General features: G+C 41.2%; 1 protein-coding gene and 1 long non-coding RNA gene across 2 annotated transcripts in view; both read left to right on the top strand.

Moving 5' to 3' along the window:
• The window catches only part of LOC311037530, a 439,052-nt gene that overhangs the window by 277,524 nt on the left and 149,174 nt on the right, over positions 1-12,354 (top strand). The window lies entirely within an intron of this gene.
• Positions 1-12,354, top strand: part of wdr7 (WD repeat domain 7) — a 165,434-nt gene that overhangs the window by 6,440 nt on the left and 146,640 nt on the right. The window contains exons 8-13 of the mRNA XM_084046715.1: positions 886-1,031; positions 1,334-1,436; positions 8,781-8,928; positions 10,383-10,498; positions 11,213-11,345; positions 12,079-12,299. Coding sequence (XP_083902841.1) covers positions 886-1,031; positions 1,334-1,436; positions 8,781-8,928; positions 10,383-10,498; positions 11,213-11,345; positions 12,079-12,299 — 867 coding nt within the window. The remainder of the gene's footprint in view (positions 1-885; positions 1,032-1,333; positions 1,437-8,780; positions 8,929-10,382; positions 10,499-11,212; positions 11,346-12,078; positions 12,300-12,354) is intronic.

The following is a 12,354-nucleotide window of genomic DNA, read 5'->3' on the forward strand; positions in this document are numbered from 1 at the left end:
CCTCCGTCACTAATATGACGCAGCGGGACTTTTGAGACGGCCCAGCCCAAAATAGGTTGCCTTATGCGGATACATGCGTGTCACAGCCCGCCCCTCCCGGTTCTCTGAATTTATATTTTTAAATAGGCTCTGTCATGATTAATTGACCACATATATGAAGTTAAACAACTAAATTCTATCCAAACGATATCTTAATAGTAAATTCCGTGCCTCAAAAAATAAGTTTGAGACCGTTTTAAAAACAAAAGTAAGAAGTGAAGGCACTCGCAGAACAACAATGGCTGCCGTTCGTCTTTTTTCGGCGTCACTCGGGCTGCACTCGGCTTCATTCGGGCTCACTCGAACTCGCCACCTGATTGGCCAACGTAAGCTGTCAATCACAGAACGATGAGCGACGACGCTGATAGGCGCGGTTAGGTCCTGATTTCGCTGGAAACTCCCCAATATTGCAGAATGGGCGATCATGCCAGACTCCTTCCTGACATCAAATGAAAATGAGATTTCCGGAGGGAGGGTTTACCAGGCTAACCCAGAACTAGTACCACCTTTTGAATAGGGCCCAACTTAGGTAGCCTGAAATCCAGACTGATTCGCTACGTTAGTCACTTTGCTACTCAGTCTGGCCAGGGTCCTATTTGACTCGTATTTCCATTGGCTAACACTGGTCCCGCCACGCTATGAGCTTGTAGATCTGCTATTTTTGAAAAATTGTGAAAATGTTTGCAAATCTTTGAATATATATTTTTAAAGCGAACATTTGTAACCTTTTAAATAGCCAAAGTATAAGATAATGGCTAAAGTGGTTCAAATCTAAAATGACAGATGCGTTCCCGGTCTTAATGGTTTATAACACTCTTATCTGTATCTCTTTGTGTGTGTGTCTAGGTGTTTGATGCAGGTGACTACTCCCTGCTGTGCTCAGTTCCCAGTGAGAACGATCAGGCTTGGACCGGAGGGGAGTTCATCGCTGCTGACAAAGTCATCATCTGGACCGAAGACGGCTGCAGTTACATCTACAAACTACCTGCCAGGTAAGCAGTGTTAATTCAACCACATCAACTCTAGCATTCCTATCCCTTCAAGTTCAATATTTGACGTAATATTTAAGTAAAATTGGAAATACTCCAGTTAAGTAAAGATACCTCAAAATTGTACTTGGGTACAGTACTTGAGTACATGCACTTAGTTACTTTACATCACTGCATAAATAATGTTGATGTCCTCGCATGTAATAGCAATACAAACATATGTTGTGTGTGTGTGTGTGTGTGTGTGTGTGTGTGTGTGTGTGTGTGTGTGTGTGTGTGTGTGTGTGTGTGTGTGTGTGTTCCAGCTGCCTGCCTGCCAGTGAGCATTTCCGTAGTGACGTTGGGAAGACCAAGGAAGGTTCCATTCCTCCTCTGGTGTACAGCATCGCAGACCGCTCCGACAAACAGGTTAGCCTCTCTCCTGTCTCTGTTTGTTCCTCAGTGTGTCACACATACAGTAGACCCGTCTAATATAAAACCCATTATCTAATACCGTCTAAGTACGTCTGTCACTGTAAAAGCGTAGCCGGGAAGACATTTTTGATGTTGTGTGTAACTACGATATTGTGTTTGACTGAAGAACATTTCTAAAGCAATTAAGGCTTCACATTTGTTGGGGGAAAAACAACATAATAATTATTTTTCTTAATGTCAATGATTACTGAGACCAAGAATGTGTGACTCGTTCACTGATATCAAACACTACACGCTAGTTTTAAGCATAATGCTGGACTGGGGGCAGGGAAACTAAGAAAAAACGAAATTGCAGCAAATTCTTCTGTACTTAATGTGATGTGAAAACAAAACAAAAAAGCTAATATTCTAAGCACAATGAGAAAAAGTAATGAGCGTGAAAGTTATAACAAAGTTAAATGTTGTCGGGCTTTGGTCCCAGTCTTCAGAAAACATCCCCCAACAAAGTCTTATGTCCTCAGACAGATGTGTTGAGAAACACTGACTGTAGGAACTGTGGATTGGTTTCACACACATGGATAAAGGCCAGTTATTACATTTAAATTATACTCCAAACATTATTGTTGTGTAAATGTACCATATTAGAGGTTAGTAAAGGTCATATATGCAAAGTAGCTGAAAGTTGAAAGTAGGCTGATCAGTTTTTATTTTATTACATCATGTGAACATTCTATACGACTATATGATCTGTCCATTTATAAATACAATTTCCTCCTTCAGAAACATCATGTAGATTCAATGGTTTGTGTTCAGTATTTTTTTTATAGTATTGAGAACACATTAATCTGGCCAACTATTTTCAATTCTCAATCTTTAGTGACATGCTGTTTGGATTGAAATGGAACAAACAATACAAAAGAAAGTTTAAAAAGTTGTTGTATGCAGAAAGGATATTTTCAAACTTCCCCTCGGGTATCATTACAAGGGTTGTGGGGTCGGGGGTTAAGGTGGTATGGGGGTGTGGGGTTGTGTGGTCGGGGCTGGGGCGTTATGGTGGTAAGGGGTTGAGGGGATGATGGGGATATGGGGGGTGCTTTCAGGCAAGACGGGGCCAAATGCCATCTATAAATTGGTCTTGTGCCTGTCCATGTGTCTGAAGCTTAATCTCAGTGTTTTGTGTATATATATATATTATTTCAGAATGCGTAGTTTGTGTAATTCTTCTCTGTGGATTAATTTATTGTCTTTTTAGGTGTTAATTGTGTCGTCTGTTGTTGTTTTTACTTTATCTTTTTGTTTTGAATGCTGATGCCCCCCACCTCTACGCCTCCCTCCTTTGTGCCTCCCCTAAACCCCTCTCAGTGGGAGGGGCTAGGAGGTGAGCAGGAGGAGGAGGCTAATGTGGAGGTAATGTGCCTCCCTGCCAGCGGGTGCGACTTGGAGCTGTACACCCCCGGGCTGCTATACCACCACCGGCCTCTAGAGGCACCAGTAAGCCCCCAAAAAAAGCAAACAAACAAACAAACAAACAAACAAACAAACAAACAAACAAACAAACACAAAGACCACTGGCAGGAAGTAGAGAGGAGTTTTCACTTTCTGGGCCTCAGCTGTAAAATTTGACACTATATATGAAGTTATTTTCAAAATGTGGATTAAATGGTTAAAGTTTAAGTGAGTGAATTATAAGTTAGTCAAATATTGGTTGGTTTCGTATGATGAAAACAAAAATATTATGCTCACTAGGAGCGTATGCAAACATTATGACAGGAGTTGAGGCTCCATTGACAGAAGAGTGTCTGTTTCCCATAGTTTGTTGTATTTGAATCTCCTTTGAGAGATTAGATGGGATAATATGGACATGGTTAATAATAATACATATATATATGCTGTATATTTTAACATTTTTATTCAAATGGAATTTCTTTAAAACAAGAATTATACAAATTGTAGCAATACAATACATATATTTGTCTTTCAGCTTTGCTTTCTTAGGTTAGCTTTACAGCTTTGCCAGAAAGTGACAACTCGGGAAGAGAAGAGCACACTCCAACCAGTAGAGGGTGCTCTCATTGAAAACACTTGACATTCACTCTTTGGCTCGGTCATAAAGTAACATTAAGGATATAGTCTAATTATTTACACTTCATCATATGACAATGTTGCTCGACAAAAATATCTGATACAAATATCTGTTATTTTCTTTGAGTGACCTAGTCGTATGATGAAGTTTAAAATGTGCCCTTTGATGGAGCTTGATCTTAAAAACATGTTAAAATTAAGCTAGCATGCTTATTTTAATGTGGCATGCTTATATTTAGTGCTCAAGGTTTTTATCACATTTACTGGCAGGTATTATTTAATTAATTCATCCGCTGGTGCCAGCGTTTTTTACCTTATGTCGACGATCTTTGGAGAGTCTGGGGGTGGGGGAGGGTCTTGTCTATCCACCGGAACAAAAACATTTTTACAGCGATTGGCCATTTTGTTATCGCCCGTTGAATATGGCTTGTTTTCACCAAAAAATTAAGACATCCAAGCTAGATGTGTTTTTCTACAAATCCTAACAAAGGATTGCACGGAAGTGACGTTTTTTAGGATGAAGTCATATCCGTCCATTCCTTCTATCAGGAATCTATCTATTTGAATTGACGTAGATCTATGTCAGTGGCAGGCAATGTGTTAAGCCATGTATTCAGCTATTATGAAATGCCCAGAATAGGGACGCTGGGTGCAGTATGTTAGTCCGACAGCGCATTCCTCCGACAGCGCAGCGCTCCGACGTTTCCAATACTAAACCCGAACCAAACCCTAACCCTAACCCTAACCGCACGCGGATGCCACGTAGTCGGAGAAAAGGTCTGTCGGATTAACGCATGCCTCCCGGGACGCTAGGGTTCAAGTCGTTAAATAGAGGGGTAGATACAGTAGATGGGTTAGGTACACATTTAAAAAGATTGATAGATTTATGTATGCAGGTTAACATGAAGCCTGATTTATGCACGTGTGGATGTTGCGCATTGAAAACAGCCGATCTACAAGCGTATTGTAGATTTACAAGCTACTAGCTTGTAGATCGGCTATTTTGGCTGCACAACTCCACTGTGCAACCAAGTATGAATCAGACCTAAGGCTGGCCAATGAGTGAATGACTAAGAGCTAGCATCTCACTTTGTCTGCTCCTCTCGTTTAAGTTCTTTCTCTCTTCCTGCCTGACTGACTGACAGACAGACAGTATCCCAGACTCACTTTGGTTCACCTTGTTCCATGCTCTTTTCCCACTAAAACAAATTCCCCACTCCAGCTCCCGACAGCACCATTCTCCTCCCTCATAATGTCTTCATTATGAAGACGCATGCAAAGTCCCCAAGCTGCTTTTTGCCCCTCCTCCCCAATCCCTGAGACCGTGGACAAACCAAGGAGATTGAGATTAAGATAACGTTTTAATATGAGTTGGTTTAGCCGAGCATCATTCCACTATCCGATTAGAGGAAGTATTGTATGTCACAGTTTTTTCGGTGTGCAGCCAAAATGGCATCAGATATAGATATCCTTCGAAAAGAGAAAATGGTGTACAAGCTATATGACTATCAGACCTGGGTCAGAATGTATTTGCTGAGAATTGTCAGCATTTTGTTTTATGTTGCCTGGAGTGCCATGTAGGTTATGTTTGCTGCATCAAGACAATTCAGAGTGTCTGGTACAATAATGGCAAATTTATGCTCCAAATGTATGATCGTACGACAGTGTTGCGGACCAAAAAATGGCAGATCTACAGGCAACACCGTTGTATGGCAAGTGTGAATCGTGGGTATAGTCACAGAGAAGTATGTTAAATGAATATGCTAACTACTCCAAGTAGTTTAAAAACAAACGGAAGCAATTGCTCGCAAATACTGGTTGACCCAGGTTCGTGTGGTTTCACTCTAGCTCTGTTTTTTGTGTGCCTTTTTTTAAAAGTGTTTTCATTGTTCATTTATTTAGCCTTTTATTCACATCTTAACTTAAGATGTGGTTTGGTTTGTTGGTGCGTTTGTGCGTGTGTGTGTGTGTTTACAAAGCACCGAAAAAAAAGCTATTTTGGTGGCACTTTGCATTATCACTTAGGATGATTTGCTGATAACTGACCTGACCCTTCACTGCAGCCATTCACTGCTTCACTACGCCTCTGTTAAAAGGTTCCTCTGCTGTCAGCCTGGTGGCAGTCTCCATCTTTACCAGCCTGTGGTCCACTAGCTTTCATCTTCTACCCTCACTGTGAATCCATGAAGCTCATGTCCAAGCTAGCAGGCAGATAGAATGTGCATTGTTTAATCCTTTAAGACCTGGAACGCATCCGTGCAATTTTTAGATTTATTTGGCTATTATAAAATAGCAGATATACAAGCTCGTAGCGCGGCACCGAGTCCCCCGCTATGAGCTTGTAGATCGGCTATTTCTTTGAAATTAAACAAATATATATATAATTTTGGTTGGCCCTTGACATGAAAAATGTTTGAGAACCAATGATATTACGTTTTTTCAAAAAAAAAAGATTCAGAAGACATTTGTAGATTTGCACAAATGTTCATGATTTTTCAAAAACAGCAGATCTACAAGCTCGTATATCTCGTAGAGCTTGTATATCTGCTGTTTTTGAATAGCCAAAGAAATAAAACAATGACACACCGATGCGTTCCAGGTCTTGGATTAAGAAGAAAAATAACCTTAGATGCCAGTCCTTAGATGCCAGTCTTTACCGTATTCTCAGTCCAAAAAGATAAACATTTTTGCAGTGCACACTTGATTGTAGGCACACTACTGGACTCAGAGTCCTTGTGCAGAAGTATTGCATTTGTATTTTCAGCTAAAAATGTGTTAAAAATAATATCGCTGTGACGCTGTCAACCGTTCCCATATAGCACAAATGTGACTTAAGAGTATGGATTATTTTAATGTGGTAAAAATGCATACTGTGTGCAGTGTGTGGACTGTATTGTCAGTGTTATCATTTTAGCCCAAGTAATTTGCTAGTAGCAGCACTTGAACAAGTCTTGTATCAACCCCTGTCATAGCATGATATCTTACTCACTCACCCACCCCTGTCTTGGAAGTTCAGCCGCATCTGTGGTTATTCCCCAAGGACCCTGAAAGGAAAATCTACCCTTAAATAGAAGTGACCTGATAGTGACTATAGGAGTTTGTAGTCCGACTCCTGGGTTTCCAGGTGGTGGATATACCCGTTTCCTGTTCCCATTCAGTTTTACATAGCTTTGTTTGATTGGCTCGGCTGCAGATTAGAACCATATAACACATATGTGTGTCCGGTTCAAGTTAATTTGCTTTCTTTAGTATGTTTAAATCTAGCCCAATTTGAACGGAACTGAAATAATATCCTGGGTATGTTTAGCATTATTAGTATATCGGTAATTTTATTTTTCTAATTTATCAGTTTTGATAACTACTGTATTTCTTCAGGTTTAGCCCTATTCTAATCTCTGATGTTAAAAGGGAATCGGCTTTCTTTGGTTGATTTGCACAAATTCACATTTAGGATATAAGATGTGATCATAGGAATGAAGCGTGTTAATTCTATTTTAGGGTGGACAGTCCTGTTGAAAGCAAGAAAACAAACAAAAAACAAAAGCTCCAGTATGCTACCCTGCTATCCATCTCCTCCATTACAATCCTCAGTAACCCTCAGATTAATCATAAGGCTTTACAGAATGTCCACAGAATGCAAACAATGATGAAAGAAATAGGGATTTGGTTTAGGAAGAGAATGCAGGAGAGGACACTCAGGTCATGGGAGACCAAAATCAGAGGCCCTTGGCACATGTGCTTGCTGACATTTAAGCCTGATTTATACATTGTCGTATGGCGGTTGGCAATTTTAGTATAAGTATACATTTAATATTTAAAGTGTGATTAGGTTGTGTCTTAAAAAAACATCTCCAAACTTCAGTTGACCTGGGGGCAAAGTGTTTAGGCCCAAGTGTACGCCTAATACTCGATCACGATCTTGCTGTGTGTGTGTCTTATCCAGAGTTGGAAATGCATATGAAAAACGGTAACATTAGGGGAAGAAATGCATGAAATAAAAAGACAGAAGGTTGTCACAATCCAACTGGTTGACGACCATTCAAGTGCTGCTGAATCAACCAACTTGGTTATTTGACCAGACCTTTTTATAGGTCCTATCCTGCTGTATAAATCATAGGTGGTTTATTTGAAGTATTTTTCAGCCATAATGACCTGTAGACAGAGTTTCATTTATTTCCCTGGCCATTCCTTTGTCTGGTTTTGGTCTTTTCATGGCAGCATTTTCCTCTCCTGTTATTCCTTCCTTTAATTGACGTCATCTATGCGCAGGTGTATCACTGGTGAGTTTCCCCAAACACAAACACAAACAAAGGGAAACTCACCTTTAAAAAAAAGATATACAGTAGTAGTAGCCATTGTCGGTGGCTACATCTGTATGCCAGGATTTTATTCATGATTTGTGCTTTTTTTTCACTCTTTTCTTTTTTGTTGGACTATTGTTTCTATTCACTCTGTGCCTGAACACCAGCCCCACTATGGCAAAACAAATCAAATACATAATTGCATTGTAGTTCTAACCCATTTCAAAATGACATGAAAAAATAATTCCAGTTGCAGAATCATTTCCCAGGTGATGGTGGCCTGCAGGGATCCATTCTCCTTGTAGATTGTGTGTGTGTGGTTGTGTATTGATTTGATGTGTGGGTTTGTATGTGACCGTAGCTGGATTTTACACTTAGTTGTGCACCGGTGGGTCACGCTCCGGAAATAGCCGATCTACAAGCTCACAGCGTGTTGTGAGCTTGTAGATCTGCTATTGCTGGTGTGCGACACCACACACACAACAAAGTATAATCGTCTCTGTCGGGTGGAAACCTCCCAACAGAGCAAACAGTCCAACAAAGCAACAGTCCAAAACTGTTGCTTTTCAGGATTAAAATTCAAAAGTAGCAGATCGACAAGCTCGAAACGCGTCGCTACGCGCCGTGTTTCGAGCTTGCGGATCTGCTACTTTTGTTATTTTTTTTGTGACTCTATAGTATGATGAAGTAGGGCGTTCATTTACGAAAAAAACACAAACAAATTAGAATAGCGAGAGGTTTCTGCCCGACAGCAACAATATCAAGCCCTTACGAAGAGAGCCAAACCAATAAAAACAAAAAAAAAACATTCGCATTGCCTGGGAAAATAGTTAGTCTACAAACATGAAATTCACAATTTGGGGTGCATGCTCTCAGGTGTCCAGGCCAGAGTTTTGTCGGAGGTACCGACGTGTCATTTGTAACCCCTGTATATGTGTCCTGCATCTCCTCCCAGCTCCTCATCTGTCCCCCGGTGACGAGGTTCTTCTACGGCCGGAGGGAGCCCTTCCACAAGCTGCTGATCCAGGGAGACTCGGCTGGGAGGCTGTCACTGTGGAGCGTTCCTGATGCCTCTCCTGTCCAGCCCCTGAGCTCTGCTGAAGGTATAACACACTCACCCTGTCCCTCTACTACTGCAGTGGTTCTCAAACTTTTTCATGTCATAAATATGTTGGATTCGAGATGTATCTTCAGACATTTAAATCCTCAAGACTTTGACCTTTGGCTCTGTAATTGGACACTCTTTTTTTCCCTCTACACCCAACCTCTGAGCTGAAAATAGACGATCTACAAGCTCACAACGTGTCGCAGAGCAACGCGTTGTGAGCTTGTAGATCTGCTTCTTTCAGCGAGTGTTCCTCCCCAGAATAGGGATGCTAGGGTTCAAGTGATAAATAAAAAAAAGGGGGAAAAAAATCCTATCACACAAAGATTTGGCAGCTTAACTCTGAGGACCCCCTAGGGGTCCCGGCCCCCCCTCTTGCCCTGCTCTATTGCTTTTACGTAGACACATGATTCATCGTGGAATTTTTCATCTGTCCGTTATGTCAAAACCAGTCCATTTGGTGAAGTTAATAAATGGATGACTGAGAGAGGCAGTTATTTTTGTGAATCGTGGAGCTGTGCTGACACCTAGTGGACAAAACATAATCATGGCACGGTTCAATGATTGATTGAATTGATTGAAATTTTTATTAGGCAAAAGAATGTAAAACAACACAGTTACATTTATAATGCTTTTGTCTAAAAGGTCCGGCCAAAAAAGTCCTTGCGGGCTTGTTTTCCGGTCCTTGAATTAATTTCATAGACAGTAGCAACCAAACTGTTCAAAAATCAACATAAGAATACAGAGGGGAAAAAAAAAAATACCATTATGTACAAGAAAGGCATGAGAAAATAAAAAAATATATACAAAAAAAGCATTAGAAAATAAAATAAAAAGTATGTACAAAAAAAAGGGGGGGAGGGGGGGGGGGTCGTCTGTCTACAGGGAAACTGGTACTAGCTCCTCTTTAGGCCTCCAGAAAGATGAGTTTTTAGGGCTGTTTTCAATGAGCCCAGCGAACTGCATTTTTTGAGGGATGGGGTTAGACTATTCCATTCCTTGGTGGCTGTGCTATAGAAGGAGAATACTGAAGCTATGAGTTTTAGTTGGAGAGGCAGTGAGTTATGATTGTCCTCAGTTAAAGCAGTGTTGAAGAATATTATACACCAGTAAATATTGCATGTATTTACTGGTATAGCCCATTATTCCAGTAATTTTGATAAATTATATATATTTTGTTGAATGAGGGATAGCTTAATCTAACGCACTTATAAAGAAAATGTACTTACTTACTTAAACACTTCTCTTGTCCCCTCCCTCTCTCTAATCCCCCCTCTCTATCTCCACACATACCTGACTTCCCTCTCTGTCATGTTTTTGTTTTCATCTCTCCCTGTATTTCCCCTTTCACTCCCTATTCTCTCTCTCTCTCCCCCTTCTCTTTCTCTCTCCCCCCCTCTCTCTCTCTCTCTCTCTCTCTCTCCCCCTCTCCCCTTCTCTCCCTCCCTCCAGAGCTCCAGGTGTCGTCCACTGTCAGCCTTCAGGAGGCCTTTGATAAACTGACTCCTCTGTCTGCTGGGATCATTGACCAGCTCAGTGTCATGCCTGGAGGAGAAGAACCCATTAAGGTGTGGATCTAAAAAAGAGACATTGTTTGTTATCACATGGGTGAATGTGATAACAGAAACACAAAGAACACATTTCTTATTGTCTGTATCAATATCTGCTGTGCTGACCTGTTTGTGAAACATTGAGTGTCGGAATCAGACAGGAAATGTTCATATAAGGGTGCATGGATTAAAGTTCTCAGTCGCCAAGACTGATTTCAGTCATTTGGATTCCATGGAAGCCAGTTTGTCTTCTATGGAAGCATGTTGCGCAGCAAAAATAGCCGATCTACAAGCTCTCAATGCGTCTGCGACGCATTGAGAGCTTGTAGAAAGGCTATTTTTGGTTATTTTAAGATTAGAGCATTTGAAGTGGTCAAACTAGCATTATGTTCAGAAGCATCTTCCATAATACCTTAATCGTCTCGGATATTTAATATAAAAGCAACGGTTAAAGCCTGAATCTGTGAATTTGTGTTTTTGAACCCGTTGGCAGTATGTAGAACAGCAGGACCAACATTACTAAAGCATCCTAATTTTACATATTGTGTTCATCGTTTAGGAATCGGCGCTAGTGTGTATGTGTGTGTGTGTGTGGGGGGATCCTTTCACACTGTTTCACAAATCGCACATTAGGTTTTCAGTCGTGAGATAAAATTGTGCTTTAATCCATGAGGGTGAGTTCTTATTATAATTCACTGTTCTACTTCTACTTCTCCTTTGTTCCCCCTGCAGGTGACAGCCAGCGTGTACATCCCGTCTCAGGGCAGGCTGGTGTGTGGCAGAGAGGACGGCAGCATCATCCTGGTCCCTGCCACCCAGACCGCCATCGTCCAGCTGCTGCAGGGAGAACACATGCTGAGGAGAGGTGTGTGTGTGTCCACAACCATGTAGACCAACATTTTTAACTCTGCTCTGTGCTTCTGGGGGTCCCTGGAACAACATATTTTGAGAAATACATATCATTTTGGCGGTCCTTGACATGGAAAAGTTGGAGCACCACTGATTTAGCAACATACTGTTAGGATTTAGAAAATCATTTTAGACACGTATTTGTCCGTGGACCACATCTCAAAATGTTTTGTTCGCTTTAAAAAATACATATTAAAATATTTGCAAACATTTTAAAGATTTTCCGGTGCCACGCTATGAGCTTGTATATCTGATATTTTTGAGGAGCCAAAGAAATCTTAAAATGACACAGATGCATTCCCAGATCGAATGGGTAAAGTGGTCTTCAAGAAAAAAACACAGTGCCATTTGTTTTACATTATGTTTATTTTTTAATTAATTGATTGATTGAATACTTTATTAATAGTTTGCAAATAGTCAATGGCACTATTATACAGTGATGTTAAAAGGATAACACAAAAAGCCCTGAGGGTTTGTTTCCATTGTGGTCCTGAGTAATAATGTTATATGATCAATTTACTCTTAGTGTTTTAGCCAAATATTTGGGGGCCCAATTGCAATATTCTCACAGCCCACAGGTTGGGAATCGCTGCCATGCGAGTTTGACTTGACACCGTTTTCCCTTTCCTCTTCCCCCTGTTTTCCCTTTCTGCTCTCTCTCTCTCTCTCTCTCTCTCCCTCCCTCCCAGGATGGCCCCCACATCGTACCCTGCGGGGACACCGCAACAAGGTGACCTGTGTCCTCTACCCGTACCAGATCTCTCCGCGGTACGACCAGCGCTCGCTGGTGTCTGGTGGGGTGGACTTCTCTGTGATCGTGTGGGACATCTTCACCGGGGAGATGAAGCACATCTTCTGTGTCCACGGTGGAGAGATCACACAGATCATTGTGCCACCAGAGAACTGCAGTGTAAGTTAGGCTTTACATCTTTTCTTGTCCCCGAGCAGCGCACAGTGGCTTCTCG

This window comes from Gymnoscopelus microlampas, assembly GCF_963454915.1.
Source record: "Gymnoscopelus microlampas genome assembly, chromosome: 21".
Lineage (NCBI taxonomy): Eukaryota > Metazoa > Chordata > Actinopteri > Myctophiformes > Myctophidae > Gymnoscopelus > Gymnoscopelus microlampas.